The 26,923-nt window shown below is 65.5% G+C and overlaps 11 protein-coding genes and 2 pseudogenes across 11 annotated transcripts; 7 read left to right on the top strand and 6 right to left on the bottom strand.

The window, feature by feature from the left end:
* Positions 1 to 177: 177 nt before the first annotated feature.
* LOC136788122 (scale keratin-like) lies at positions 178 to 826 on the top strand. Its single transcript, XM_066986107.1, has 2 exons — positions 178 to 198; positions 440 to 826. Exon 2 carries the CDS (start codon positions 461 to 463, stop codon positions 824 to 826), a length of 366 nt encoding a protein of 121 aa, XP_066842208.1. The 5' UTR covers positions 178 to 198; positions 440 to 460.
* Positions 827 to 2,985: 2,159 nt separating this feature from the next.
* On the bottom strand, positions 2,986 to 3,569 carry LOC136788127 (feather keratin 4-like; annotated as a pseudogene).
* Positions 3,570 to 4,106: 537 nt separating this feature from the next.
* Positions 4,107 to 4,906, top strand: LOC136788125 (scale keratin-like). Its single transcript, XM_066986110.1, has 2 exons — positions 4,107 to 4,278; positions 4,520 to 4,906. The coding sequence occupies exon 2, from the start codon at positions 4,541 to 4,543 to the stop codon at positions 4,904 to 4,906; it is 366 nt and encodes a 121-aa protein (XP_066842211.1). The 5' UTR covers positions 4,107 to 4,278; positions 4,520 to 4,540.
* Positions 4,907 to 7,066: 2,160 nt separating this feature from the next.
* Positions 7,067 to 7,657, bottom strand: LOC136788124 (scale keratin-like). Its single transcript, XM_066986109.1, has 2 exons — positions 7,569 to 7,657; positions 7,067 to 7,453 (listed from the first exon to the last, which is right to left on the bottom strand). The coding sequence occupies exon 2, from the start codon at positions 7,430 to 7,432 to the stop codon at positions 7,067 to 7,069; it is 366 nt and encodes a 121-aa protein (XP_066842210.1). The 5' UTR covers positions 7,433 to 7,453; positions 7,569 to 7,657.
* A 529-nt stretch (positions 7,658 to 8,186) lies between these two features.
* On the top strand, positions 8,187 to 8,986 carry LOC136788126 (scale keratin-like). The gene is made up of 2 exons (XM_066986111.1): positions 8,187 to 8,358; positions 8,600 to 8,986. The coding sequence occupies exon 2, from the start codon at positions 8,621 to 8,623 to the stop codon at positions 8,984 to 8,986; it is 366 nt and encodes a 121-aa protein (XP_066842212.1). The 5' UTR covers positions 8,187 to 8,358; positions 8,600 to 8,620.
* A 2,160-nt stretch (positions 8,987 to 11,146) lies between these two features.
* Positions 11,147 to 11,736, bottom strand: LOC136788123 (scale keratin-like). Its single transcript, XM_066986108.1, has 2 exons — positions 11,649 to 11,736; positions 11,147 to 11,533 (listed from the first exon to the last, which is right to left on the bottom strand). Exon 2 carries the CDS (start codon positions 11,510 to 11,512, stop codon positions 11,147 to 11,149), a length of 366 nt encoding a protein of 121 aa, XP_066842209.1. The 5' UTR covers positions 11,513 to 11,533; positions 11,649 to 11,736.
* A 750-nt stretch (positions 11,737 to 12,486) lies between these two features.
* LOC136788145 (scale keratin-like) lies at positions 12,487 to 13,066 on the top strand. Its single transcript, XM_066986142.1, has one exon. It carries the CDS (start codon positions 12,614 to 12,616, stop codon positions 13,064 to 13,066), a length of 453 nt encoding a protein of 150 aa, XP_066842243.1. The 5' UTR covers positions 12,487 to 12,613.
* A 2,159-nt stretch (positions 13,067 to 15,225) lies between these two features.
* Positions 15,226 to 16,291, bottom strand: LOC136788146 (scale keratin-like). The gene is made up of 2 exons (XM_066986143.1): positions 15,729 to 16,291; positions 15,226 to 15,613 (listed from the first exon to the last, which is right to left on the bottom strand). The coding sequence occupies exon 2, from the start codon at positions 15,590 to 15,592 to the stop codon at positions 15,227 to 15,229; it is 366 nt and encodes a 121-aa protein (XP_066842244.1). The 5' UTR covers positions 15,593 to 15,613; positions 15,729 to 16,291; the 3' UTR covers position 15,226.
* A 55-nt stretch (positions 16,292 to 16,346) lies between these two features.
* Positions 16,347 to 17,146, top strand: LOC136788148 (scale keratin-like). The gene is made up of 2 exons (XM_066986145.1): positions 16,347 to 16,518; positions 16,760 to 17,146. The coding sequence occupies exon 2, from the start codon at positions 16,781 to 16,783 to the stop codon at positions 17,144 to 17,146; it is 366 nt and encodes a 121-aa protein (XP_066842246.1). The 5' UTR covers positions 16,347 to 16,518; positions 16,760 to 16,780.
* A 2,095-nt stretch (positions 17,147 to 19,241) lies between these two features.
* On the bottom strand, positions 19,242 to 20,391 carry LOC136788149 (feather keratin 4-like; annotated as a pseudogene).
* A 35-nt stretch (positions 20,392 to 20,426) lies between these two features.
* Positions 20,427 to 21,226, top strand: LOC136788147 (scale keratin-like). Its single transcript, XM_066986144.1, has 2 exons — positions 20,427 to 20,598; positions 20,840 to 21,226. Exon 2 carries the CDS (start codon positions 20,861 to 20,863, stop codon positions 21,224 to 21,226), a length of 366 nt encoding a protein of 121 aa, XP_066842245.1. The 5' UTR covers positions 20,427 to 20,598; positions 20,840 to 20,860.
* Positions 21,227 to 23,339: 2,113 nt separating this feature from the next.
* Positions 23,340 to 23,979, bottom strand: LOC136788143 (scale keratin-like). Its single transcript, XM_066986140.1, has 2 exons — positions 23,889 to 23,979; positions 23,340 to 23,773 (listed from the first exon to the last, which is right to left on the bottom strand). The coding sequence occupies exon 2, from the start codon at positions 23,750 to 23,752 to the stop codon at positions 23,387 to 23,389; it is 366 nt and encodes a 121-aa protein (XP_066842241.1). The 5' UTR covers positions 23,753 to 23,773; positions 23,889 to 23,979; the 3' UTR covers positions 23,340 to 23,386.
* Positions 23,980 to 24,506: 527 nt separating this feature from the next.
* Positions 24,507 to 25,306, top strand: LOC136788144 (scale keratin-like). Its single transcript, XM_066986141.1, has 2 exons — positions 24,507 to 24,678; positions 24,920 to 25,306. Exon 2 carries the CDS (start codon positions 24,941 to 24,943, stop codon positions 25,304 to 25,306), a length of 366 nt encoding a protein of 121 aa, XP_066842242.1. The 5' UTR covers positions 24,507 to 24,678; positions 24,920 to 24,940.
* The last annotated feature ends 1,617 nt before the right edge of the window (positions 25,307 to 26,923 follow it).

Below are 26,923 nucleotides of genomic sequence, written 5' to 3'. Positions count from 1 at the left end.
GCGGGTGGGGGCTGGTGAGGAACAGGCGTCAGCACAACAGCCCCGTGGCGTGCAGGGAGGAGTGCGGGGCTCGGCCACCATGGGCCACGTGCCCCCAGTGCGGCCAGCTCCTCCCCGCACTCGCCAGCCCCCATAAAAGCGAGGTCCTGGGCAAGCGCTGGCATCCGCTGCTCCTGCCTGGCTCTGCTCGGGAAAAGGGTGGGTGGTGGGGCCTCCTCGGGCAGGGTCCGGCGTGGGGCTCCCTGGCCACGGGAGCCCTGCCGGAGGCGCTGTGGGCAGAGGGGCTCTGTGGGGGCAGGCGAGGGCCGCGGGCACACGGGGAGCAGGCGTGGAGAGCCGGGGCGGGCTGAGGAGGGAGCCCCCTGGCTGGGGCATGGGCCCTGCTCTGCCAGGGCATCTCCTCACTCACAGCACCGGCCCTGGGGGCTTTGCTTTGCAGGCTCAGCTCTCTCACACCAAGATGGCTTGCAACGACCTGTACCCGCCGAAAACCAGCGTCGCCGTCCCCCAGCCCATCGCTGAGAGCTGCAACGAGCTGTGCGCGCGGCAGTGCCCCGACTCGACGGCCTTCATCCAGCCACCCCCTGTCGTCGTCACCTTCCCCGGCCCCATCCTCAGCTCCTTCCCCCAGCAAGCCGTGGTGGGCTCCTCCGGGGCACCCGCCTTTGGGGGCTCCTTGGGGCTGGGGGGCCTCTACGGCGCGGGGGCCACCCAGGGCTCGGGGGGTCTCTGTACCTTTGGCAGGCCCTACGCCTCTCCCGCCTGCAGCCCCTACCTCTTGCCGCGCTACAGCAAGAAGCTGTGGGACACCTGTGGGCCCTGCTAAAGCCAGGCCCGTGCCACCTCTTCTCCTCCTCGTCCTTCCTCCTCCTCTTCACAGACATGTGACTCCTCCAGTGCTGTCCCCCAGGGCCCTTTCTTGGCCCTGTGCCGGCCACCGCCTGGGAGAAGCCTGAAGGAAGAACGCCTCTCTGGAAGCCCCAGGCACCACCTGCCTGTCTGGGCCTTGCTCGCGTCTCTGTGCTTGTGTCCTTTCCTGCCTTGACAATAAAGCAAGCCTGCATCCAATGCCTGCCTCTCTGCCTTTCCTTTCCAGGCCCCGCGGGGGCTCCAGGGCTCCCTCCCCCTGCACATGGCCCCTTCGATCTCCCAGCCCCCCGAAGAGCCGGGACGCCCTGGCAAAAGGCCCTGGCAGCCCTGACTCCCACACTGAGGGCTGCAGTCCATTTCCCAGGGCCCTGCCTGAAAGCAGCCTGCTCCCCGGCTCCAGCAGGGCTGCCTCCAGCCGCTCCATACAAGGTCCTGAAACAGAGGGGAACCCCGAGCGAGGATCAGCAGCACGCCAACTGCCGCCTCCACGCAGTGCGACCTGAACGAAGCCTAAGCCTAGTCCAAACCACTTCCCTGCCCAGCCCGTTCCTGGGCTTACACACTCCCTTAGCTGAAGAAAGAGCTTCTCCCTAAGAGCCAACCTGAACTTCTCCCAGGGCACCGTTCAGCTCTGAGCTTTTCCCTCACAGCCCAGCAGTGAGCAGAGCTTATCTTTAGCAGGCAATTTCTATACAATTAGCAGAGCTTGCAGTCAAACCAAACTTCTAGGAACCAGCTCGGCTTCCTTGTCATCTAGGATTCTTGCATTTCCTAGACAGATCAGTCACGCGGACCCTCTGCCAAATCCTTACTGAACACCACCACACCACCACCACAGGCTAGAGCCAGTCTTGACCGGAAAGAACTCACTCTACTCAAAGGAAGAAGACAACGCTGCAGGCAGCCCTGAGCACCGAGGGAGCAGAGGCTTCTTCCAGCCAGCCAGCCAGCCAGCCAGCAGCAGCAGCTCCAGCCTGAGTGCCACTTGGGGCTTGCTGCCGCTTCGTTTTATAGCCAGAGCTCCCTGAGCTGTGCCACTTCCCTCTTCCTTAACGGGCGTCACCACACCCAAGGATCCAACACGTGGGCTTTGTGCTAACACTGATGGGCTTAATCCCAAGGCCAGCAGGAGGCTTGCCTGGGAAGAGGTGTCACCTCAGCCTGGGGCCACAAAGGGGGAGACAGAAGGGGAGGGGGCGACCCATGCTCAGCGCCCTTACGTCTTATGGCTGCTGCTAACCCTATTGCCAATGATCAGGAGCAGGGGGGAGCGCTCACGGCCCCAAGGCACGTTGCTGGCTCCTGCTCCACTGGGCGGCCACCAGCCCCAGGGCCATTTCTGCAAGGCTGCCCTCCAGCAAGGGACCGGCCATGCTCTCACCGCATGCAGCGCTCAGCCATCCCTGCTCTCCGGCCTCTTCCTCTGCGCTTCTTGCCAGAGACGGTGCCTCGCTTCTGCGGAGCAGCGCCACTTGGCAGAGCTGGTCACGCTCCCGGGCAGAGAAGGCCAGGCAAAGCAGAACTGCCAGCACCTCTCCTGCTCTCTGCCCTAATGGCCTGGGCCTCTCAGCACCAGCATTTGCCCTCCCCCGGAGCCTCCGCTACGCCCCCCCACCGCTGCTTTCCTGACTCGGAACACAGAGAGAGGAAGAGAGAGACAGAAGTGGATGCAGGAAACCTTTATTGTGCCCAGCACGGCAGGAGAAGTGGACAGAGAGCAGGGGCAGGAGCCAGCGAGGCTGGCTGCGGCGTGTCGGGGGGGCAGAGGATCTTTTCCAGAGCGTGGCTTCTGGTTGCGCAAGCCCCGGCGGTGCGGCAGTGCGGCTCGGGAGGACTTGGCCCATGGGCCCCACAGGCCTTGAAGGGTCCTGCTCTTGCCGCAGAGAGCAGGAAGGGGGAAGGGAGAGGGGGAGAGCAGAGGGCAAACCGGGCACAAGGCCCTGGCTGTGGAGGAAATAGGATGCAGCAGAGGGCGGGAGAGGCCAAAGGGGCCGGCACTGCCGTTGCCCAGGCCTTGGCTGGGGCTGCAGATGCTCAGCGCTCCTCAGCACCCCGTGCCCACGAGGTCAGCCATGCGTCGGGGCAGCTGGCAGGGGGTGTGGGGCAGGGCCTGGCATTAGCAGGGCCCACAGGTGTCCCACAGCTTCTTGCTGTAGCGCGGCAAGAGGTAGGGGCTGCAGGCGGGAGAAGCATAGGGCCTGCCAAAGGTGCAGAGGCCCCCCGAGCCCTGGGTGGCCCCCGCGCCGTAGAGGCCCCCCAGCCCCAGGGAGCCCCCAAAGGCAGGTGCCCCGGAGGAGCCCACCACGGCTTGCTGGGGGAAGGAGCTGAGGATGGGGCCGGGGAAGGTGACGACGACAGGGGGTGGCTGGATGAAGGCCGTCGAGTCGGGGCACTGCCGCGCGCACAGCTCGTTACAGCTCTCAGCGATGGGCTGGGGGATGGCGACGCTGGATTTTGGCGGGCACAGGTCGTAGCAAGCCATCTTGCGGGACTGGACGGTGCTCTGCAAGAGGGCACAGAGTGCGATGCGAGGGAGCAGTAGAGGGCAGCTGCCCAGGCCGAGGCGTAGGGGCCAGGGGCAGGAGCCGGGGGAGGAGGAGAAGCGCTCGCAGACTTACCCTGTTCCCCAAGCAGAAGGTGGCCAGAGCAGTGCTTGCGAGAGCCCCGCACAGGCCGAGCTTTTATCCAGGCCCCGCCATTGCGCAGCGCCCGCTGGGCCAATGGGCAGAGGCGGCACTCCCTCCTGCCGAGGCCAGGCTGTCCTGCTCCTTCCCTCCCTGAGTCAGCATCCCCTGTCCGGACCAGCACAGGCCCCTTTGCTGGCTTCCCTCCCCTTTCCGCTTGGCGGGCCAAATGCGTGGTGCTGAGCAGGCAGTGCCCGAGAGGAGCGCCTTTGATTTGGCGTTTCGTCACCTCGCCCCTCTGGAGATAACAACTCCAGTGCGTACGTCATGGAGGCGCTGGCGTGTGGCTGCTTCTTGCCCAGCGCCGCGACCCCGCTCTGCCCTGGGGCTCTCCACAGCGGGCACGGGGCCGCCCCGAGACCAAGCCCCTGGGGAAGAGCTGTGGCACTCAGGGTGCTGGCAGCCCGCCTTTGTCACGCTCCCTGCCCTCTTAGGCACGCAGGGGATGAGACGGCAGCGGGGCTAATTTGCCCATTAGGTGAGGGCTGGCGAGCGTCCGAGCGGGGTAATTGCAGGGGCTGAGGGAGCGGGTGGGGGCTGGTGAGGAACAGGCGTCAGCACAACAGCCCCGTGGCGTGCAGGGAGGAGTGCGGGGCTCGGCCACCATGGGCCACGTGCCCCCAGCGCGGCCAGCTCCTCCCCGCACTCGCCAGCCCCCATAAAAGCGTGGTCCTGGGCAAGCGCTGGCATCCGCTGCTCCTGCCTGGCTCTGCTCGGGAAAAGGGTGGGTGGTGGGGCCTCCTCGGGCAGGGTCCGGCGTGGGGCTCCCTGGCCACGGGAGCCCTGCCGGAGGCGCTGTGGGCAGAGGGGCTCTGTGGGGGCAGGCGAGGGCCGCGGGCACACGGGGAGCAGGCGTGGAGAGCCGGGGCGGGCTGAGGAGGGAGCCCCCTGGCTGGGGCATGGGCCCTGCTCTGCCAGGGCATCTCCTCACTCACAGCACCGGCCCTGGGGGCTTTGCATTGCAGGCTCAGCTCTCTCACACCAAGATGGCTTGCAACGACCTGTACCCGCCGAAAACCAGCGTCGCCGTCCCCCAGCCCATCGCTGAGAGCTGCAACGAGCTGTGCGCGCGGCAGTGCCCCGACTCGACGGCCTTCATCCAGCCACCCCCTGTCGTCGTCACCTTCCCCGGCCCCATCCTCAGCTCCTTCCCCCAGCAAGCCGTGGTGGGCTCCTCCGGGGCACCCGCCTTTGGGGGCTCCCTGGGGCTGGGGGGCCTCTACGGCGCGGGGGCCACCCAGGGCTCGGGGGGTCTCTGTACCTTTGGCAGGCCCTACGCCTCTCCCGCCTGCAGCCCCTACCTCTTGCCGCGCTACAGCAAGAAGCTGTGGGACACCTGTGGGCCCTGCTAAAGCCAGGCCCGTGCCACCTCTTCTCCTCCTCGTCCTTCCTCCTCCTCTTCACAGACATGTGACTCCTCCAGTGCTGTCCCCCAGGGCCCTTTCTTGGCCCTGTGCCGGCCACCGCCTGGGAGAAGCCTGAAGGAAGAACGCCTCTCTGGAAGCCCCAGGCACCACCTGCCTGTCTGGGCCTTGCTCGCGTCTCTGTGCTTGTGTCCTTTCCTGCCTTGACAATAAAGCAAGCCTGCATCCAATGCCTGCCTCTCTGCCTTTCCTTTCCAGGCCCCGCGGGGGCTCCAGGGCTCCCTCCCCCTGCACATGGCCCCTTCGATCTCCCAGCCCCCCGAAGAGCCGGGACGCCCTGGCAAAAGGCCCTGGCAGCCCTGACTCCCACACTGAGGGCTGCAGTCCATTTCCCAGGGCCCTGCCTGAAAGCAGCCTGCTCCCCGGCTCCAGCAGGGCTGCCTCCAGCCGCTCCATACAAGGTCCTGAAACAGAGGGGAACCCCGAGCGAGGATCAGCAGCACGCCAACTGCCGCCTCCACGCAGTGCGACCTGAACGAAGCCTAAGCCTAGTCCAAACCACTTCCCTGCCCAGCCCGTTCCTGGGCTTACACACTCCCTTAGCTGAAGAAAGAGCTTCTCCCTAAGAGCCAACCTGAACTTCTCCCAGGGCACCGTTCAGCTCTGAGCTTTTCCCTCACAGCCCAGCAGTGAGCAGAGCTTATCTTTAGCAGGCAATTTCTATACAATTAGCAGAGCTTGCAGTCAAACCAAACTTCTAGGAACCAGCTCGGCTTCCTTGTCATCTAGGATTCTTGCATTTCCTAGACAGATCAGTCACGCGGACCCTCTGCCAAATCCTTACTGAACACCACCACACCACCACCACAGGCTAGAGCCAGTCTTGACCGGAAAGAACTCACTCTACTCAAAGGAAGAAGACAACGCTGCAGGCAGCCCTGAGCACCGAGGGAGCAGAGGCTTCTTCCAGCCAGCCAGCCAGCCAGCCAGCAGCAGCAGCTCCAGCCTGAGTGCCACTTGGGGCTTGCTGCCGCTTCGTTTTATAGCCAGTGCTCCCTGAGCTGGGCCACTTATCTCTTCCTTAACGGGCGTCACCACACCCAAGGATCCAACACGTGGGCTTTGTGCTAACACTGATGGGCTTAATCCCAAGGCCAGCAGGAGGCTTGCCTGGGAAGAGGTGTCACCTCAGCCTGGGGCCACAAAGGGGGAGACAGAAGGGGAGGGGGCGACCCATGCTAAGCGCCCTTACGTCTTATGGCTGCTGCTAACCCTATTGCCAATGATCAGGAGCAGGGGGGAGCGCTCACGGCCCCAAGGCACGTTGCTGGCTCCTGCTCCACTGGGCGGCCACCAGCCCCAGGGCCATTTCTGCAAGGCTGCCCTCCAGCAAGGGACCGGCCATGCTCTCACCGCATGCAGCGCTCAGCCATCCCTGCTCTCCGGCCTCTTCCTCTGCGCTTCTTGCCAGAGACGGTGCCTCGCTTCTGCGGAGCAGCGCCACTTGGCAGAGCTGGTCACGCTCCCGGGCAGAGAAGGCCAGGCAAAGCAGAACTGCCAGCACCTCTCCTGCTCTCTGCCCTAATGGCCTGGGCCTCTCAGCACCAGCATTTGCCCTCCCCCGGAGCCTCCGCTACGCCCCCCCACCGCTGCTTTCCTGACTCGGAACACAGAGAGAGGAAGAGAGAGACAGAAGTGGATGCAGGAAACCTTTATTGTGCCCAGCACGGCAGGAGAAGTGGACAGAGAGCAGGGGCAGGAGCCAGCGAGGCTGGCTGCGGCGTGTCGGGGGGGCAGAGGATCTTTTCCAGAGCGTGGCTTCTGGTTGCGCAAGCCCCGGCGGTGCGGCAGTGCGGCTCGGGAGGACTTGGCCCATGGGCCCCACAGGCCTTGAAGGGTCCTGCTCTTGCCGCAGAGAGCAGGAAGGGGGAAGGGAGAGGGGGAGAGCAGAGGGCAAACCGGGCACAAGGCCCTGGCTGTGGAGGAAATAGGATGCAGCAGAGGGCGGGAGAGGCCAAAGGGGCCGGCACTGCCGTTGCCCAGGCCTTGGCTGGGGCTGCAGATGCTCAGCGCTCCTCAGCACCCCGTGCCCACGAGGTCAGCCATGCGTCGGGGCAGCTGGCAGGGGGTGTGGGGCAGGGCCTGGCATTAGCAGGGCCCACAGGTGTCCCACAGCTTCTTGCTGTAGCGCGGCAAGAGGTAGGGGCTGCAGGCGGGAGAAGCATAGGGCCTGCCAAAGGTGCAGAGGCCCCCCGAGCCCTGGGTGGCCCCCGCGCCGTAGAGGCCCCCCAGCCCCAGGGAGCCCCCAAAGGCGGGTGCCCCGGAGGAGCCCACCACGGCTTGCTGGGGGAAGGAGCTGAGGATGGGGCCGGGGAAGGTGACGACGACAGGGGGTGGCTGGATGAAGGCCGTCGAGTCGGGGCACTGCCGCGCGCACAGCTCGTTACAGCTCTCAGCGATGGGCTGGGGGATGGCGACGCTGGTTTTTGGCGGGCACAGGTCGTAGCAAGCCATCTTGCGGGACTGGACGGTGCTCTGCAAGAGGGCACAGAGTGCGATGCGAGGGAGCAGTAGAGGGCAGCTGCCCAGGCCGAGGCGTAGGGGCCAGGGGCAGGAGCCGGGGGAGGAGGAGAAGCGCTCGCAGACTTACCCTGTTCCCCAAGCAGAAGGTGGCCAGAGCAGTGCTTGCGAGAGCCCCGCACAGGCCGAGCTTTTATCCAGGCCCCGCCATTGCGCAGCGCCCGCTGGGCCAATGGGCAGAGGCGACACTCCCTCCTGCCGAGGCCAGGCTGTCCTGCTCCTGCCCTCCCTGAGTCAGCATCCCCTGTCCGGACCAGCACAGGCCCCTTTGCTGGCTTCCCTCCCCTTTCCGCTTGGCGGGCCAAATGCGTGGTGCTGAGCAGGCAGTGCCCGAGAGGAGCGCCTTTGATTTGGCGTTTCGTCACCTCGCCCCTCTGGAGATAACAACTCCAGTGCGTACGTCATGGAGGCGCTGGCGTGTGGCTGCTTCTTGCCCAGCGCCGCGACCCCGCTCTGCCCTGGGGCTCTCCACAGCGGGCACGGGGCCGCCCCGAGACCAAGCCCCTGGGGAAGAGCTGTGGCACTCAGGGTGCTGGCAGCCCGCCTTTGTCACGCTCCCTGCCCTCTTAGGCACGCAGGGGATGAGACGGCAGCGGGGCTAATTTGCCCATTAGGTGAGGGCTGGCGAGCGTCCGAGCGGGGTAATTGCAGGGGCTGAGGGAGCGGGTGGGGGCTGGTGAGGAACAGGCGTCAGCACAACAGCCCCGTGGCGTGCAGGGAGGAGTGCGGGGCTCGGCCACCATGGGCCACGTGCCCCCAGCGCGGCCAGCTCCTCCCCGCACTCGCCAGCCCCCATAAAAGCGTGGTCCTGGGCAAGCGCTGGCATCCGCTGCTCCTGCCTGGCTCTGCTCGGGAAAAGGGTGGGTGGTGGGGCCTCCTCGGGCAGGGTCCGGCGTGGGGCTCCCTGGCCACGGGAGCCCTGCCGGAGGCGCTGTGGGCAGAGGGGCTCTGTGGGGGCAGGCGAGGGCCGCGGGCACACGGGGAGCAGGCGTGGAGAGCCGGGGCGGGCTGAGGAGGGAGCCCCCTGGCTGGGGCATGGGCCCTGCTCTGCCAGGGCATCTCCTCACTCACAGCACCGGCCCTGGGGGCTTTGCATTGCAGGCTCAGCTCTCTCACACCAAGATGGCTTGCAACGACCTGTACCCGCCGAAAACCAGCGTCGCCGTCCCCCAGCCCATCGCTGAGAGCTGCAACGAGCTGTGCGCGCGGCAGTGCCCCGACTCGACGGCCTTCATCCAGCCACCCCCTGTCGTCGTCACCTTCCCCGGCCCCATCCTCAGCTCCTTCCCCCAGCAAGCCGTGGTGGGCTCCTCCGGGGCACCCGCCTTTGGGGGCTCCCTGGGGCTGGGGGGCCTCTACGGCGCGGGGGCCACCCAGGGCTCGGGGGGTCTCTGTACCTTTGGCAGGCCCTACGCCTCTCCCGCCTGCAGCCCCTACCTCTTGCCGCGCTACAGCAAGAAGCTGTGGGACACCTGTGGGCCCTGCTAAAGCCAGGCCCGTGCCACCTCTTCTCCTCCTCGTCCTTCCTCCTCCTCTTCACAGACATGTGACTCCTCCAGTGCTGTCCCCCAGGGCCCTTTCTTGGCCCTGTGCCGGCCACCGCCTGGGAGAAGCCTGAAGGAAGAACGCCTCTCTGGAAGCCCCAGGCACCACCTGCCTGTCTGGGCCTTGCTCGCGTCTCTGTGCTTGTGTCCTTTCCTGCCTTGACAATAAAGCAAGCCTGCATCCAATGCCTGCCTCTCTGCCTTTCCTTTCCAGGCCCCGCGGGGGCTCCAGGGCTCCCTCCCCCTGCACATGGCCCCTTCGATCTCCCAGCCCCCCGAAGAGCCGGGACGCCCTGGCAAAAGGCCCTGGCAGCCCTGACTCCCACACTGAGGGCTGCAGTCCATTTCCCAGGGCCCTGCCTGAAAGCAGCCTGCTCCCCGGCTCCAGCAGGGCTGCCTCCAGCCGCTCCATACAAGGTCCTGAAACAGAGGGGAACCCCGAGCGAGGATCAGCAGCACGCCAACTGCCGCCTCCACGCAGTGCGACCTGAACGAAGCCTAAGCCTAGTCCAAACCACTTCCCTGCCCAGCCCGTTCCTGGGCTTACACACTCCCTTAGCTGAAGAAAGAGCTTCTCCCTAAGAGCCAACCTGAACTTCTCCCAGGGCACCGTTCAGCTCTGAGCTTTTCCCTCACAGCCCAGCAGTGAGCAGAGCTTATCTTTAGCAGGCAATTTCTATACAATTAGCAGAGCTTGCAGTCAAACCAAACTTCTAGGAACCAGCTCGGCTTCCTTGTCATCTAGGATTCTTGCATTTCCTAGACAGATCAGTCACGCGGACCCTCTGCCAAATCCTTACTGAACACCACCACACCACCACCACAGGCTAGAGCCAGTCTTGACCGGAAAGAACTCACTCTACTCAAAGGAAGAAGACAACGCTGCAGGCAGCCCTGAGCACCGAGGGAGCAGAGGCTTCTTCCAGCCAGCCAGCCAGCCAGCCAGCAGCAGCAGCTCCAGCCTGAGTGCCACTTGGGGCTTGCTGCCGCTTCGTTTTATAGCCAGTGCTCCCTGAGCTGGGCCACTTATCTCTTCCTTAACGGGCGTCACCACACCCAAGGATCCAACACGTGGGCTTTGTGCTAACACTGATGGGCTTAATCCCAAGGCCAGCAGGAGGCTTGCCTGGGAAGAGGTGTCACCTCAGCCTGGGGCCACAAAGGGGGAGACAGAAGGGGAGGGGGCGACCCATGCTAAGCGCCCTTACGTCTTATGGCTGCTGCTAACCCTATTGCCAATGATCAGGAGCAGGGGGGAGCGCTCACGGCCCCAAGGCACGTTGCTGGCTCCTGCTCCACTGGGCGGCCACCAGCCCCAGGGCCATTTCTGCAAGGCTGCCCTCCAGCAAGGGACCGGCCATGCTCTCACCGCATGCAGCGCTCAGCCATCCCTGCTCTCCGGCCTCTTCCTCTGCGCTTCTTGCCAGAGACGGTGCCTCGCTTCTGCGGAGCAGCGCCACTTGGCAGAGCTGGTCACGCTCCCGGGCAGAGAAGGCCAGGCAAAGCAGAACTGCCAGCACCTCTCCTGCTCTCTGCCCTAATGGCCTGGGCCTCTCAGCACCAGCATTTGCCCTCCCCCGGAGCCTCCGCTACGCCCCCCCACCGCTGCTTTCCTGACTCGGAACACAGAGAGAGGAAGAGAGAGACAGAAGTGGATGCAGGAAACCTTTATTGTGCCCAGCACGGCAGGAGAAGTGGACAGAGAGCAGGGGCAGGAGCCAGCGAGGCTGGCTGCGGCGTGTCGGGGGGGCAGAGGATCTTTTCCAGAGCGTGGCTTCTGGTTGCGCAAGCCCCGGCGGTGCGGCAGTGCGGCTCGGGAGGACTTGGCCCATGGGCCCCACAGGCCTTGAAGGGTCCTGCTCTTGCCGCAGAGAGCAGGAAGGGGGAAGGGAGAGGGGGAGAGCAGAGGGCAAACCGGGCACAAGGCCCTGGCTGTGGAGGAAATAGGATGCAGCAGAGGGCGGGAGAGGCCAAAGGGGCCGGCACTGCCGTTGCCCAGGCCTTGGCTGGGGCTGCAGATGCTCAGCGCTCCTCAGCACCCCGTGCCCACGAGGTCAGCCATGCGTCGGGGCAGCTGGCAGGGGGTGTGGGGCAGGGCCTGGCATTAGCAGGGCCCACAGGTGTCCCACAGCTTCTTGCTGTAGCGCGGCAAGAGGTAGGGGCTGCAGGCGGGAGAAGCATAGGGCCTGCCAAAGGTGCAGAGGCCCCCCGAGCCCTGGGTGGCCCCCGCGCCGTAGAGGCCCCCCAGCCCCAGGGAGCCCCCAAAGGCGGGTGCCCCGGAGGAGCCCACCACGGCTTGCTGGGGGAAGGAGCTGAGGATGGGGCCGGGGAAGGTGACGACGACAGGGGGTGGCTGGATGAAGGCCGTCGAGTCGGGGCACTGCCGCGCGCACAGCTCGTTACAGCTCTCAGCGATGGGCTGGGGGATGGCGACGCTGGTTTTTGGCGGGCACAGGTCGTAGCAAGCCATCTTGCGGGACTGGACGGTGCTCTGCAAGAGGGCACAGAGTGCGATGCGAGGGAGCAGTAGAGGGCAGCTGCCCAGGCCGAGGCGTAGGGGCCAGGGGCAGGAGCCGGGGGAGGAGGAGAAGCGCTCGCAGACTTACCCTGTTCCCCAAGCAGAAGGTGGCCAGAGCAGTGCTTGCGAGAGCCCCGCACAGGCCGAGCTTTTATCCAGGCCCCGCCATTGCGCAGCGCCCGCTGGGCCAATGGGCAGAGGCGACACTCCCTCCTGCCGAGGCCAGGCTGTCCTGCTCCTGCCCTCCCTGAGTCAGCATCCCCTGTCCGGACCAGCACAGGCCCCTTTGCTGGCTTCCCTCCCCTTTCCGCTTGGCGGGCCAAATGCGTGGTGCTGAGCAGGCAGTGCCCGAGAGGAGCGCCTTTGATTTGGCGTTTCGTCACCTCGCTCCTCTGGAGATAACAACTCCAGTGCGTACGTCATGGAGGCGCTGGCGTGTGGCTGCTTCTTGCCCAGCGCCGCGACCCCGCTCTGCCCTGGGGCTCTCCACAGCGGGCACGGGGCCGCCCCGAGACCAAGCCCCTGGGGAAGAACTGTGGCACTCAGGGTGCTGGCAGCCCGCCTTTGTCACACTCACTGCCCTCTTAGGCACGCAGGGGATGAGACGGCAGCGGGGCTAATTTGCCCATTAGGTGAGGGCTGGCGAGCGTCCGAGCGGAGTAATTGCAGGGGCTGAGAGAGCGGGTGGGGGCTGGTGAGGAACAGGCGTCAGCACAACAGCCCCGTGGCGTGCAGGGAGGAGTGCGGGGCTCGGCCACCATGGGCCACGTGCCCCCAGTGCGGCCAGCTCCTCCCCGCACTCGCCAGCCCCCATAAAAGCGAGGTCCTGGGCAAGCGCTGGCATCCGCTGCTCCTGCCTGGCTCTGCTCGGGAAAAGGGTGGGTGGTGGGGCCTCCTCGGGCAGGGTCCGGCGTGGGGCTCCCTGGCCACGGGAGCCCTGCCGGAGGCGCTGTGGGCAGAGGGGCTCTGTGGGGGCAGGCGAGGGCCGCGGGCACACGGGGAGCAGGCGTGGAGAGCCGGGGCGGGCTGAGGAGGGAGCCCCCTGGCTGGGGCATGGGCCCTGCTCTGCCAGGGCATCTCCTCACTCACAGCACCGGCCCTGGGGGCTTTGCTTTGCAGGCTCAGCTCTCTCACACCAAGATGGCTTGCAACGACCTGTACCCGCCGAAAACCAGCGTCGCCGTCCCCCAGCCCATCGCTGAGAGCTGCAATGAGCTGTGCGCGCGGCAGTGCCCCGACTCGACGGCCTTCATCCAGCCACCCCCTGTCGTCGTCACCTTCCCCGGCCCCATCCTCAGCTCCTTCCCCCAGCAAGCCGTGGTGGGCTCCTCCGGGGCACCCGCCTTTGGGGGCTCCTTGGGGCTGGGGGGCCTCTACGGCGCGGGGGCCACCCAGGGCTCGGGGGGTCTCTGTACCTTTGGCAGGCCCTACGCCTCTCCCGCCTGCAGCCCCTACCTCTTGCCGCGCTACAGCAAGAAGCTGTGGGACACCTGTGGGCCCTGCTAAAGCCAGGCCCGTGCCACCTCTTCTCCTCCTCGTCCTTCCTCCTCCTCTTCACAGACATGTGACTCCTCCAGTGCTGTCCCCCAGGGCCCTTTCTTGGCCCTGTGCCGGCCACCGCCTGGGAGAAGCCTGAAGGAAGAACGCCTCTCTGGAAGCCCCAGGCACCACCTGCCTGTCTGGGCCTTGCTCGCGTCTCTGTGCTTGTGTCCTTTCCTGCCTTGACAATAAAGCAAGCCTGCATCCAATGCCTGCCTCTCTGCCTTTCCTTTCCAGGCCCCGCGGGGGCTCCAGGGCTCCCTCCCCCTGCACATGGCCCCTTCGATCTCCCAGCCCCCCGAAGAGCCGGGACGCCCTGGCAAAAGGCCCTGGCAGCCCTGACTCCCACACTGAGGGCTGCAGTCCATTTCCCAGGGCCCTGCCTGAAAGCAGCCTGCTCCCCGGCTCCAGCAGGGCTGCCTCCAGCCGCTCCATACAAGGTCCTGAAACAGAGGGGAACCCCGAGCGAGGATCAGCAGCACGCCAACTGCCGCCTCCACGCAGTGCGACCTGAACGAAGCCTAAGCCTAGTCCAAACCACTTCCCTGCCCAGCCCGTTCCTGGGCTTACACACTCCCTTAGCTGAAGAAAGAGCTTCTCCCTAAGAGCCAACCTGAACTTCTCCCAGGGCACCGTTCAGCTCTGAGCTTTTCCCTCACAGCCCAGCAGTGAGCAGAGCTTATCTTTAGCAGGCAATTTCTATACAATTAGCAGAGCTTGCAGTCAAACCAAACTTCTAGGAACCAGCTCGGCTTCCTTGTCATCTAGGATTCTTGCATTTCCTAGACAGATCAGTCACGCGGACCCTCTGCCAAATCCTTACTGAACACCACCACACCACCACCACAGGCTAGAGCCAGTCTTGACCGGAAAGAACTCACTCTACTCAAAGGAAGAAGACAACGCTGCAGGCAGCCCTGAGCACCGAGGGAGCAGAGGCTTCTTCCAGCCAGCCAGCCAGCCAGCCAGCAGCAGCAGCTCCAGCCTGAGTGCCACTTGGGGCTTGCTGCCGCTTCGTTTTATAGCCAGAGCTCCCTGAGCTGTGCCACTTCCCTCTTCCTTAACGGGCGTCACCACACCCAAGGATCCAACACGTGGGCTTTGTGCTAACACTGATGGGCTTAATCCCAAGGCCAGCAGGAGGCTTGCCTGGGAAGAGGTGTCACCTCAGCCTGGGGCCACAAAGGGGGAGACAGAAGGGGAGGGGGCGACCCATGCTCAGCGCCCTTACGTCTTATGGCTGCTGCTAACCCTATTGCCAATGATCAGGAGCAGGGGGGAGCGCTCACGGCCCCAAGGCACGTTGCTGGCTCCTGCTCCACTGGGCGGCCACCAGCCCCAGGGCCATTTCTGCAAGGCTGCCCTCCAGCAAGGGACCGGCCATGCTCTCACCGCATGCAGCGCTCAGCCATCCCTGCTCTCCGGCCTCTTCCTCTGCGCTTCTTGCCAGAGACGGTGCCTCGCTTCTGCGGAGCAGCGCCACTTGGCAGAGCTGGTCACGCTCCCGGGCAGAGAAGGCCAGGCAAAGCAGAACTGCCAGCACCTCTCCTGCTCTCTGCCCTAATGGCCTGGGCCTCTCAGCACCAGCATTTGCCCTCCCCCGGAGCCTCCGCTACGCCCCCCCACCGCTGCTTTCCTGACTCGGAACACAGAGAGAGGAAGAGAGAGACAGAAGTGGATGCAGGAAACCTTTATTGTGCCCAGCACGGCAGGAGAAGTGGACAGAGAGCAGGGGCAGGAGCCAGCGAGGCTGGCTGCGGCGTGTCGGGGGGGCAGAGGATCTTTTCCAGAGCGTGGCTTCTGGTTGCGCAAGCCCCGGCGGTGCGGCAGTGCGGCTCGGGAGGACTTGGCCCATGGGCCCCACAGGCCTTGAAGGGTCCTGCTCTTGCCGCAGAGAGCAGGAAGGGGGAAGGGAGAGGGGGAGAGCAGAGGGCAAACCGGGCACAAGGCCCTGGCTGTGGAGGAAATAGGATGCAGCAGAGGGCGGGAGAGGCCAAAGGGGCCGGCACTGCCGTTGCCCAGGCCTTGGCTGGGGCTGCAGATGCTCAGCGCTCCTCAGCACCCCGTGCCCACGAGGTCAGCCATGCGTCGGGGCAGCTGGCAGGGGGTGTGGGGCAGGGCCTGGCATTAGCAGGGCCCACAGGTGTCCCACAGCTTCTTGCTGTAGCGCGGCAAGAGGTAGGGGCTGCAGGCGGGAGAAGCATAGGGCCTGCCAAAGGTGCAGAGGCCCCCCGAGCCCTGGGTGGCCCCCGCGCCGTAGAGGCCCCCCAGCCCCAGGGAGCCCCCAAAGGCAGGTGCCCCGGAGGAGCCCACCACGGCTTGCTGGGGGAAGGAGCTGAGGATGGGGCCGGGGAAGGTGACGACGACAGGGGGTGGCTGGATGAAGGCCGTCGAGTCGGGGCACTGCCGCGCGCACAGCTCGTTACAGCTCTCAGCGATGGGCTGGGGGATGGCGACGCTGGTTTTTGGCGGGCACAGGTCGTAGCAAGCCATCTTGCGGGACTGGACGGTGCTCTGCAAGAGGGCACAGAGTGCGATGCGAGGGAGCAGTAGAGGGCAGCTGCCCAGGCCGAGGCGTAGGGGCCAGGGGCAGGAGCCGGGGGAGGAGGAGAAGCGCTCGCAGACTTACCCTGTTCCCCAAGCAGAAGGTGGCCAGAGCAGTGCTTGCGAGAGCCCCGCACAGGCCGAGCTTTTATCCAGGCCCCGCCATTGCGCAGCGCCCGCTGGGCCAATGGGCAGAGGCGGCACTCCCTCCTGCCGAGGCCAGGCTGTCCTGCTCCTGCCCTCCCTGAGTCAGCATCCCCTGTCCGGACCAGCACAGGCCCCTTTGCTGGCTTCCCTCCCCTTTCCGCTTGGCGGGCCAAATGCGTGGTGCTGAGCAGGCAGTGCCCGAGAGGAGCGCCTTTGATTTGGCGTTTCGTCACCTCGCCCCTCTGGAGATAACAACTCCAGTGCGTACGTCATGGAGGCGCTGGCGTGTGGCTGCTTCTTGCCCAGCGCCGCGACCCCGCTCTGCCCTGGGGCTCTCCACAGCGGGCACGGGGCCGCCCCGAGACCAAGCCCCTGGGGAAGAGCTGTGGCACTCAGGGTGCTGGCAGCCCGCCTTTGTCACGCTCCCTGCCCTCTTAGGCACGCAGGGGATGAGACGGCAGCGGGGCTAATTTGCCCATTAGGTGAGGGCTGGCGAGCGTCCGAGCGGGGTAATTGCAGGGGCTGAGGGAGCGGGTGGGGGCTGGTGAGGAACAGGCGTCAGCACAACAGCCCCGTGGCGTGCAGGGAGGAGTGCGGGGCTCGGCCACCATGGGCCACGTGCCCCCAGCGCGGCCAGCTCCTCCCCGCACTCGCCAGCCCCCATAAAAGCGTGGTCCTGGGCAAGCGCTGGCATCCGCTGCTCCTGCCTGGCTCTGCTCGGGAAAAGGGTGGGTGGTGGGGCCTCCTCGGGCAGGGTCCGGCGTGGGGCTCCCTGGCCACGGGAGCCCTGCCGGAGGCGCTGTGGGCAGAGGGGCTCTGTGGGGGCAGGCGAGGGCCGCGGGCACACGGGGAGCAGGCGTGGAGAGCCGGGGCGGGCTGAGGAGGGAGCCCCCTGGCTGGGGCATGGGCCCTGCTCTGCCAGGGCATCTCCTCACTCACAGCACCGGCCCTGGGGGCTTTGCATTGCAGGCTCAGCTCTCTCACACCAAGATGGCTTGCAACGACCTGTACCCGCCGAAAACCAGCGTCGCCGTCCCCCAGCCCATCGCTGAGAGCTGCAACGAGCTGTGCGCGCGGCAGTGCCCCGACTCGACGGCCTTCATCCAGCCACCCCCTGTCGTCGTCACCTTCCCCGGCCCCATCCTCAGCTCCTTCCCCCAGCAAGCCGTGGTGGGCTCCTCCGGGGCACCCGCCTTTGGGGGCTCCCTGGGGCTGGGGGGCCTCTACGGCGCGGGGGCCACCCAGGGCTCGGGGGGTCTCTGTACCTTTGGCAGGCCCTACGCCTCTCCCGCCTGCAGCCCCTACCTCTTGCCGCGCTACAGCAAGAAGCTGTGGGACACCTGTGGGCCCTGCTAAAGCCAGGCCCGTGCCACCTCTTCTCCTCCTCGTCCTTCCTCCTCCTCTTCACAGACATGTGACTCCTCCAGTGCTGTCCCCCAGGGCCCTTTCTTGGCCCTGTGCCGGCCACCGCCTGGGAGAAGCCTGAAGGAAGAACGCCTCTCTGGAAGCCCCAGGCACCACCTGCCTGTCTGGGCCTTGCTCGCGTCTCTGTGCTTGTGTCCTTTCCTGCCTTGACAATAAAGCAAGCCTGCATCCAATGCCTGCCTCTCTGCCTTTCCTTTCCAGGCCCCGCGGGGGCTCCAGGGCTCCCTCCCCCTGCACATGGCCCCTTCGATCTCCCAGCCCCCCGAAGAGCCGGGACGCCCTGGCAAAAGGCCCTGGCAGCCCTGACTCCCACACTGAGGGCTGCAGTCCATTTCCCAGGGCCCTGCCTGAAAGCAGCCTGCTCCCCGGCTCCAGCAGGGCTGCCTCCAGCCGCTCCATACAAGGTCCTGAAACAGAGGGGAACCCCGAGCGAGGATCAGCAGCACGCCAACTGCCGCCTCCACGCAGTGCGACCTGAACGAAGCCTAAGCCTAGTCCAAACCACTTCCCTGCCCAGCCCGTTCCTGGGCTTACACACTCCCTTAGCTGAAGAAAGAGCTTCTCCCTAAGAGCCAACCTGAACTTCTCCCAGGGCACCGTTCAGCTCTGAGCTTTTCCCTCACAGCCCAGCAGTGAGCAGAGCTTATCTTTAGCAGGCAATTTCTATACAATTAGCAGAGCTTGCAGTCAAACCAAACTTCTAGGAACCAGCTCGGCTTCCTTGTCATCTAGGATTCTTGCATTTCCTAGACAGATCAGTCACGCGGACCCTCTGCCAAATCCTTACTGAACACCACCACACCACCACCACAGGCTAGAGCCAGTCTTGACCGGAAAGAACTCACTCTACTCAAAGGAAGAAGACAACGCTGCAGGCAGCCCTGAGCACCGAGGGAGCAGAGGCTTCTTCCAGCCAGCCAGCCAGCCAGCCAGCAGCAGCAGCTCCAGCCTGAGTGCCACTTGGGGCTTGCTGCCGCTTCGTTTTATAGCCAGAGCTCCCTGAGCTGTGCCACTTCCCTCTTCCTTAACGGGCGTCACCACACCCAAGGATCCAACACGTGGGCTTTGTGCTAACACTGATGGGCTTAATCCCAAGGCCAGCAGGAGGCTTGCCTGGGAAGAGGTGTCACCTCAGCCTGGGGCCACAAAGGGGGAGACAGAAGGGGAGGGGGCGACCCATGCTCAGCGCCCTTACGTCTTATGGCTGCTGCTAACCCTATTGCCAATGATCAGGAGCAGGGGGGAGCGCTCACGGCCCCAAGGCACGTTGCTGGCTCCTGCTCCACTGGGCGGCCACCAGCCCCAGGGCCATTTCTGCAAGGCTGCCCTCCAGCAAGGGACCGGCCATGCTCTCACCGCGTGCAGCGCTCAGCCATCCCTGCTCTCCGGCCTCTTCCTCTGCGCTTCTTGCCAGAGACGGTGCCTCGCTTCTGCGGAGCAGCGCCACTTGGCAGAGCTGGTCACGCTCCCGGGCAGAGAAGGCCAGGCAAAGCAGAACTGCCAGCACCTCTCCTGCTCTCTGCCCTAATGGCCTGGGCCTCTCAGCACCAGCATTTGCCCTCCCCCGGAGCCTCCGCTACGCCCCCCCACCGCTGCTTTCCTGACTCGGAACACAGAGAGAGGAAGAGAGAGACAGAAGTGGATGCAGGAAACCTTTATTGTGCCCAGCACGGCAGGAGAAGTGGACAGAGAGCAGGGGCAGGAGCCAGCGAGGCTGGCTGCGGCGTGTCGGGGGGGCAGAGGATCTTTTCCAGAGCGTGGCTTCTGGTTGCGCAAGCCCCGGCGGTGCGGCAGTGCGGCTCGGGAGGACTTGGCCCATGGGCCCCACAGGCCTTGAAGGGTCCTGCTCTTGCCGCAGAGAGCAGGAAGGGGGAAGGGAGAGGGGGAGAGCAGAGGGCAAACCGGGCACAAGGCCCTGGCTGTGGAGGAAATAGGATGCAGCAGAGGGCGGGAGAGGCCAAAGGGGCCGGCACTGCCGTTGCCCAGGCCTTGGCTGGGGCTGCAGATGCTCAGCGCTCCTCAGCACCCCGTGCCCACGAGGTCAGCCATGCGTCGGGGCAGCTGGCAGGGGGTGTGGGGCAGGGCCTGGCATTAGCAGGGCCCACAGGTGTCCCACAGCTTCTTGCTGTAGCGCGGCAAGAGGTAGGGGCTGCAGGCGGGAGAAGCATAGGGCCTGCCAAAAGTGCAGAGGCCCCCCGAGCCCTGGGTGGCCCCCGCGCCGTAGAGGCCCCCCAGCCCCAGGGAGCCCCCAAAGGCAGGTGCCCCGGAGGAGCCCACCACGGCTTGCTGGGGGAAGGAGCTGAGGATGGGGCCGGGGAAGGTGACGACGACAGGGGGTGGCTGGATGAAGGCCGTCGAGTCGGGGCACTGCCGCGCGCACAGCTCGTTACAGCTCTCAGCGATGGGCTGGGGGATGGCGACGCTGGATTTTGGCGGGCACAGGTCGTAGCAAGCCATCTTGCGGGACTGGACGGTGCTCTGCAAGAGGGCACAGAGTGCGATGCGAGGGAGCAGTAGAGGGCAGCTGCCCAGGCCGAGGCGTAGGGGCCAGGGGCAGGAGCCGGGGGAGGAGGAGAAGCGCTCGCAGACTTACCCTGTTCCCCAAGCAGAAGGTGGCCAGAGCAGTGCTTGCGAGAGCCCCGCACAGGCCGAGCTTTTATCCAGGCCCCGCCATTGCGCAGCGCCCGCTGGGCCAATGGGCAGAGGCGGCACTCCCTCCTGCCGAGGCCAGGCTGTCCTGCTCCTGCCCTCCCTGAGTCAGCATCCCCTGTCCGGACCAGCACAGGCCCCTTTGCTGGCTTCCCTCCCCTTTCCGCTTGGCGGGCCAAATGCGTGGTGCTGAGCAGGCAGTGCCCGAGAGGAGCGCCTTTGATTTGGCGTTTCGTCACCTCGCCCCTCTGGAGATAACAACTCCAGTGCGTACGTCATGGAGGCGCTGGCGTGTGGCTGCTTCTTGCCCAGCGCCGCGACCCCGCTCTGCCCTGGGGCTCTCCACAGCGGGCACGGGGCCGCCCCGAGACCAAGCCCCTGGGGAAGAGCTGTGGCACTCAGGGTGCTGGCAGCCCGCCTTTGTCACGCTCCCTGCCCTCTTAGGCACGCAGGGGATGAGACGGCAGCGGGGCTAATTTGCCCATTAGGTGAGGGCTGGCGAGCGTCCGAGCGGGGTAATTGCAGGGGCTGAGGGAGCGGGTGGGGGCTGGTGAGGAACAGGCGTCAGCACAACAGCCCCGTGGCGTGCAGGGAGGAGTGCGGGGCTCGGCCACCATGGGCCACGTGCCCCCAGCGCGGCCAGCTCCTCCCCGCACTCGCCAGCCCCCATAAAAGCGTGGTCCTGGGCAAGCGCTGGCATCCGCTGCTCCTGCCTGGCTCTGCTCGGGAAAAGGGTGGGTGGTGGGGCCTCCTCGGGCAGGGTCCGGCGTGGGGCTCCCTGGCCACGGGAGCCCTGCCGGAGGCGCTGTGGGCAGAGGGGCTCTGTGGGGGCAGGCGAGGGCCGCGGGCACACGGGGAGCAGGCGTGGAGAGCCGGGGCGGGCTGAGGAGGGAGCCCCCTGGCTGGGGCATGGGCCCTGCTCTGCCAGGGCATCTCCTCACTCACAGCACCGGCCCTGGGGGCTTTGCATTGCAGGCTCAGCTCTCTCACACCAAGATGGCTTGCAACGACCTGTACCCGCCGAAAACCAGCGTCGCCGTCCCCCAGCCCATCGCTGAGAGCTGCAACGAGCTGTGCGCGCGGCAGTGCCCCGACTCGACGGCCTTCATCCAGCCACCCCCTGTCGTCGTCACCTTCCCCGGCCCCATCCTCAGCTCCTTCCCCCAGCAAGCCGTGGTGGGCTCCTCCGGGGCACCCGCCTTTGGGGGCTCCCTGGGGCTGGGGGGCCTCTACGGCGCGGGGGCCACCCAGGGCTCGGGGGGTCTCTGTACCTTTGGCAGGCCCTACGCCTCTCCCGCCTGCAGCCCCTACCTCTTGCCGCGCTACAGCAAGAAGCTGTGGGACACCTGTGGGCCCTGCTAAAGCCAGGCCCGTGCCACCTCTTCTCCTCCTCGTCCTTCCTCCTCCTCTTCACAGACATGTGACTCCTCCAGTGCTGTCCCCCAGGGCCCTTTCTTGGCCCTGTGCCGGCCACCGCCTGGGAGAAGCCTGAAGGAAGAACGCCTCTCTGGAAGCCCCAGGCACCACCTGCCTGTCTGGGCCTTGCTCGCGTCTCTGTGCTTGTGTCCTTTCCTGCCTTGACAATAAAGCAAGCCTGCATCCAATGCCTGCCTCTCTGCCTTTCCTTTCCAGGCCCCGCGGGGGCTCCAGGGCTCCCTCCCCCTGCACATGGCCCCTTCGATCTCCCAGCCCCCCGAAGAGCCGGGACGCCCTGGCAAAAGGCCCTGGCAGCCCTGACTCCCACACTGAGGGCTGCAGTCCATTTCCCAGGGCCCTGCCTGAAAGCAGCCTGCTCCCCGGCTCCAGCAGGGCTGCCTCCAGCCGCTCTATACAAGGTCCTGAAACAGAGGGGAACCCCGAGCGAGGATCAGCAGCACGCCAACTGCCGCCTCCACGCAGTGCGACCTGAACGAAGCCTAAGCCTAGTCCAAACCACTTCCCTGCCCAGCCCGTTCCTGGGCTTACACACTCCCTTAGCTGAAGAAAGAGCTTCTCCCTAAGAGCCAACCTGAACTTCTCCCAGGGCACCGTTCAGCTCTGAGCTTTTCCCTCACAGCCCAGCAGTGAGCAGAGCTTATCTTTAGCAGGCAATTTCTATACAATTAGCAGAGCTTGCAGTCAAACCAAACTTCTAGGAACCAGCTCGGCTTCCTTGTCATCTAGGATTCTTGCATTTCCTAGACAGATCAGTCACGCGGACCCTCTGCCAAATCCTTACTGAACACCACCACACCACCACCACAGGCTAGAGCCAGTCTTGACCGGAAAGAACTCACTCTACTCAAAGGAAGAAGACAACGCTGCAGGCAGCCCTGAGCACCGAGGGAGCAGAGGCTTCTTCCAGCCAGCCAGCCAGCCAGCCAGCAGCAGCAGCTCCAGCCTGAGTGCCACTTGGGGCTTGCTGCCGCTTCGTTTTATAGCCAGTGCTCCCTGAGCTGGGCCACTTATCTCTTCCTTAACGGGCGTCACCACACCCAAGGATCCAACACGTGGGCTTTGTGCTAACACTGATGGGCTTAATCCCAAGGCCAGCAGGAGGCTTGCCTGGGAAGAGGTGTCACCTCAGCCTGGGGCCACAAAGGGGGAGACAGAAGGGGAGGGGGCGACCCATGCTAAGCGCCCTTACGTCTTATGGCTGCTGCTAACCCTATTGCCAATGATCAGGAGCAGGGGGGAGCGCTCACAGCCCCAAGGCACGTTGCTGGCTCCTGCTCCACTGGGCGGCCACCAGCCCCAGGGCCATTTCTGCAAGGCTGCCCTCCAGCAAGGGACCGGCCATGCTCTCACCGCATGCAGCGCTCAGCCATCCCTGCTCTCCGGCCTCTTCCTCTGCGCTTCTTGCCAGAGACGGTGCCTCGCTTCTGCGGAGCAGCGCCACTTGGCAGAGCTGGTCACGCTCCCGGGCAGAGAAGGCCAGGCAAAGCAGAACTGCCAGCACCTCTCCTGCTCTCTGCCCTAATGGCCTGGGCCTCTCAGCACCAGCATTTGCCCTCCCCCGGAGCCTCCGCTACGCCCCCCCACCGCTGCTTTCCTGACTCGGAACACAGAGAGAGGAAGAGAGAGACAGAAGTGGATGCAGGAAACCTTTATTGTGCCCAGCACGGCAGGAGAAGTGGACAGAGAGCAGGGGCAGGAGCCAGCGAGGCTGGCTGCGGCGTGTCGGGGGGGCAGAGGATCTTTTCCAGAGCGTGGCTTCTGGTTGCGCAAGCCCCGGCGGTGCGGCAGTGCGGCTCGGGAGGACTTGGCCCATGGGCCCCACAGGCCTTGAAGGGTCCTGCTCTTGCCGCAGAGAGCAGGAAGGGGGAAGGGAGAGGGGGAGAGCAGAGGGCAAACCGGGCACAAGGCCCTGGCTGTGGAGGAAATAGGATGCAGCAGAGGGCGGGAGAGGCCAAAGGGGCCGGCACTGCCGTTGCCCAGGCCTTGGCTGGGGCTGCAGATGCTCAGCGCTCCTCAGCACCCCGTGCCCACAAGGTCAGCCATGCGTCGGGGCAGCTGGCAGGGGGTGTGGGGCAGGGCCTGGCATTAGCAGGGCCCACAGGTGTCCCACAGCTTCTTGCTGTAGCGCGGCAAGAGGTAGGGGCTGCAGGCGGGAGAAGCATAGGGCCTGCCAAAGGTGCAGAGGCCCCCCGAGCCCTGGGTGGCCCCCGCGCCGTAGAGGCCCCCCAGCCCCAGGGAGCCCCCAAAGGCAGGTGCCCCGGAGGAGCCCACCACGGCTTGCTGGGGGAAGGAGCTGAGGATGGGGCCGGGGAAGGTGACGACGACAGGGGGTGGCTGGATGAAGGCCGTCGAGTCGGGGCACTGCCGCGCGCACAGCTCGTTACAGCTCTCAGCGATGGGCTGGGGGATGGCGACGCTGGTTTTTGGCGGGCACAGGTCGTAGCAAGCCATCTTGCGGGACTGGACGGTGCTCTGCAAGAGGGCACAGAGTGCGATGCGAGGGAGCAGTAGAGGGCAGCTGCCCAGGCCGAGGCGTAGGGGCCAGGGGCAGGAGCCGGGGGAGGAGGAGAAGCGCTCGCAGACTTACCCTGTTCCCCAAGCAGAAGGTGGCCAGAGCAGTGCTTGCGAGAGCCCCGCACAGGCCGAGCTTTTATCCAGGCCCCGCCATTGCGCAGCGCCCGCTGGGCCAATGGGCAGAGGCGACACTCCCTCCTGCCGAGGCCAGGCTGTCCTGCTCCTGCCCTCCCTGAGTCAGCATCCCCTGTCCGGACCAGCACAGGCCCCTTTGCTGGCTTCCCTCCCCTTTCCGCTTGGCGGGCCAAATGCGTGGTGCTGAGCAGGCAGTGCCCGAGAGGAGCGCCTTTGATTTGGCGTTTCGTCACCTCGCCCCTCTGGAGATAACAACTCCAGTGCGTACGTCATGGAGGCGCTGGCGTGTGGCTGCTTCTTGCCCAGCGCCGCGACCCCGCTCTGCCCTGGGGCTCTCCACAGCGGGCACGGGGCCGCCCCGAGACCAAGCCCCTGGGGAAGAGCTGTGGCACTCAGGGTGCTGGCAGCCCGCCTTTGTCACGCTCCCTGCCCTCTTAGGCACGCAGGGGATGAGACGGCAGCGGGGCTAATTTGCCCATTAGGTGAGGGCTGGCGAGCGTCCGAGCGGGGTAATTGCAGGGGCTGAGGGAGCGGGTGGGGGCTGGTGAGGAACAGGCGTCAGCACAACAGCCCCGTGGCGTGCAGGGAGGAGTGCGGGGCTCGGCCACCATGGGCCACGTGCCCCCAGCGCGGCCAGCTCCTCCCCGCACTCGCCAGCCCCCATAAAAGCGTGGTCCTGGGCAAGCGCTGGCATCCGCTGCTCCTGCCTGGCTCTGCTCGGGAAAAGGGTGGGTGGTGGGGCCTCCTCGGGCAGGGTCCGGCGTGGGGCTCCCTGGCCACGGGAGCCCTGCCGGAGGCGCTGTGGGCAGAGGGGCTCTGTGGGGGCAGGCGAGGGCCGCGGGCACACGGGGAGCAGGCGTGGAGAGCCGGGGCGGGCTGAGGAGGGAGCCCCCTGGCTGGGGCATGGGCCCTGCTCTGCCAGGGCATCTCCTCACTCACAGCACCGGCCCTGGGGGCTTTGCATTGCAGGCTCAGCTCTCTCACACCAAGATGGCTTGCAACGACCTGTACCCGCCGAAAACCAGCGTCGCCGTCCCCCAGCCCATCGCTGAGAGCTGCAACGAGCTGTGCGCGCGGCAGTGCCCCGACTCGACGGCCTTCATCCAGCCACCCCCTGTCGTCGTCACCTTCCCCGGCCCCATCCTCAGCTCCTTCCCCCAGCAAGCCGTGGTGGGCTCCTCCGGGGCACCCGCCTTTGGGGGCTCCCTGGGGCTGGGGGGCCTCTACGGCGCGGGGGCCACCCAGGGCTCGGGGGGTCTCTGTACCTTTGGCAGGCCCTACGCCTCTCCCGCCTGCAGCCCCTACCTCTTGCCGCGCTACAGCAAGAAGCTGTGGGACACCTGTGGGCCCTGCTAAAGCCAGGCCCGTGCCACCTCTTCTCCTCCTCGTCCTTCCTCCTCCTCTTCACAGACATGTGACTCCTCCAGTGCTGTCCCCCAGGGCCCTTTCTTGGCCCTGTGCCGGCCACCGCCTGGGAGAAGCCTGAAGGAAGAACGCCTCTCTGGAAGCCCCAGGCACCACCTGCCTGTCTGGGCCTTGCTCGCGTCTCTGTGCTTGTGTCCTTTCCTGCCTTGACAATAAAGCAAGCCTGCATCCAATGCCTGCCTCTCTGCCTTTCCTTTCCAGGCCCCGCGGGGGCTCCAGGGCTCCCTCCCCCTGCACATGGCCCCTTCGATCTCCCAGCCCCCCGAAGAGCCGGGACGCCCTGGCAAAAGGCCCTGGCAGCCCTGACTCCCACACTGAGGGCTGCAGTCCATTTCCCAGGGCCCTGCCTGAAAGCAGCCTGCTCCCCGGCTCCAGCAGGGCTGCCTCCAGCCGCTCCATACAAGGTCCTGAAACAGAGGGGAACCCCGAGCGAGGATCAGCAGCACGCCAACTGCCGCCTCCACGCAGTGCGACCTGAACGAAGCCTAAGCCTAGTCCAAACCACTTCCCTGCCCAGCCCGTTCCTGGGCTTACACACTCCCTTAGCTGAAGAAAGAGCTTCTCCCTAAGAGCCAACCTGAACTTCTCCCAGGGCACCGTTCAGCTCTGAGCTTTTCCCTCACAGCCCAGCAGTGAGCAGAGCTTATCTTTAGCAGGCAATTTCTATACAATTAGCAGAGCTTGCAGTCAAACCAAACTTCTAGGAACCAGCTCGGCTTCCTTGTCATCTAGGATTCTTGCATTTCCTAGACAGATCAGTCACGCGGACCCTCTGCCAAATCCTTACTGAACACCACCACACCACCACCACAGGCTAGAGCCAGTCTTGACCGGAAAGAACTCACTCTACTCAAAGGAAGAAGACAACGCTGCAGGCAGCCCTGAGCACCGAGGGAGCAGAGGCTTCTTCCAGCCAGCCAGCCAGCCAGCCAGCAGCAGCAGCTCCAGCCTGAGTGCCACTTGGGGCTTGCTGCCGCTTCGTTTTATAGCCAGTGCTCCCTGAGCTGGGCCACTTATCTCTTCCTTAACGGGCGTCACCACACCCAAGGATCCAACACGTGGGCTTTGTGCTAACACTGATGGGCTTAATCCCAAGGCCAGCAGGAGGCTTGCCTGGGAAGAGGTGTCACCTCAGCCTGGGGCCACAAAGGGGGAGACAGAAGGGGAGGGGGCGACCCATGCTAAGCGCCCTTACGTCTTATGGCTGCTGCTAACCCTATTGCCAATGATCAGGAGCAGGGGGGAGCGCTCACGGCCCCAAGGCACGTTGCTGGCTCCTGCTCCACTGGGCGGCCACCAGCCCCAGGGCCATTTCTGCAAGGCTGCCCTCCAGCAAGGGACCGGCCATGCTCTCACCGCATGCAGCGCTCAGCCATCCCTGCTCTCCGGCCTCTTCCTCTGCGCTTCTTGCCAGAGATGGTGCCTCGCTTCTGCGGAGCAGCGCCACTTGGCAGAGCTGGTCACGCTCCCGGGCAGAGAAGGCCAGGCAAAGCAGAACTGCCAGCACCTCTCCTGCTCTCTGCCCTAATGGCCTGGGCCTCTCAGCAC

This window comes from Anser cygnoides, chromosome 33 (genome assembly GCF_040182565.1).
Source record: "Anser cygnoides isolate HZ-2024a breed goose chromosome 33, Taihu_goose_T2T_genome, whole genome shotgun sequence".
Lineage (NCBI taxonomy): Eukaryota > Metazoa > Chordata > Aves > Anseriformes > Anatidae > Anser > Anser cygnoides.
Note: the sequence above shows the minus strand (reverse complement) of the source record. Positions and strands in the feature narration are given on the sequence as shown.

Excerpts from the sequence above, each read along its gene's own strand:
- LOC136788122 (XM_066986107.1), top strand. The coding sequence starts at position 461 with ATGGCTTGCAACGACCTGTACCCGCCGAAAACCAGCGTCGCCGTCCCC.
- LOC136788125 (XM_066986110.1), top strand. The coding sequence starts at position 4,541 with ATGGCTTGCAACGACCTGTACCCGCCGAAAACCAGCGTCGCCGTCCCC.
- LOC136788124 (XM_066986109.1), bottom strand. The coding sequence starts at position 7,432 with ATGGCTTGCTACGACCTGTGCCCGCCAAAAACCAGCGTCGCCATCCCC.
- LOC136788126 (XM_066986111.1), top strand. The coding sequence starts at position 8,621 with ATGGCTTGCAACGACCTGTACCCGCCGAAAACCAGCGTCGCCGTCCCC.
- LOC136788123 (XM_066986108.1), bottom strand. The coding sequence starts at position 11,512 with ATGGCTTGCTACGACCTGTGCCCGCCAAAAACCAGCGTCGCCATCCCC.
- LOC136788145 (XM_066986142.1), top strand. The coding sequence starts at position 12,614 with ATGGGCCCTGCTCTGCCAGGGCATCTCCTCACTCACAGCACCGGCCCT.
- LOC136788146 (XM_066986143.1), bottom strand. The coding sequence starts at position 15,592 with ATGGCTTGCTACGACCTGTGCCCGCCAAAAACCAGCGTCGCCATCCCC.
- LOC136788148 (XM_066986145.1), top strand. The coding sequence starts at position 16,781 with ATGGCTTGCAACGACCTGTACCCGCCGAAAACCAGCGTCGCCGTCCCC.
- LOC136788147 (XM_066986144.1), top strand. The coding sequence starts at position 20,861 with ATGGCTTGCAACGACCTGTACCCGCCGAAAACCAGCGTCGCCGTCCCC.
- LOC136788143 (XM_066986140.1), bottom strand. The coding sequence starts at position 23,752 with ATGGCTTGCTACGACCTGTGCCCGCCAAAAACCAGCGTCGCCATCCCC.
- LOC136788144 (XM_066986141.1), top strand. The coding sequence starts at position 24,941 with ATGGCTTGCAACGACCTGTACCCGCCGAAAACCAGCGTCGCCGTCCCC.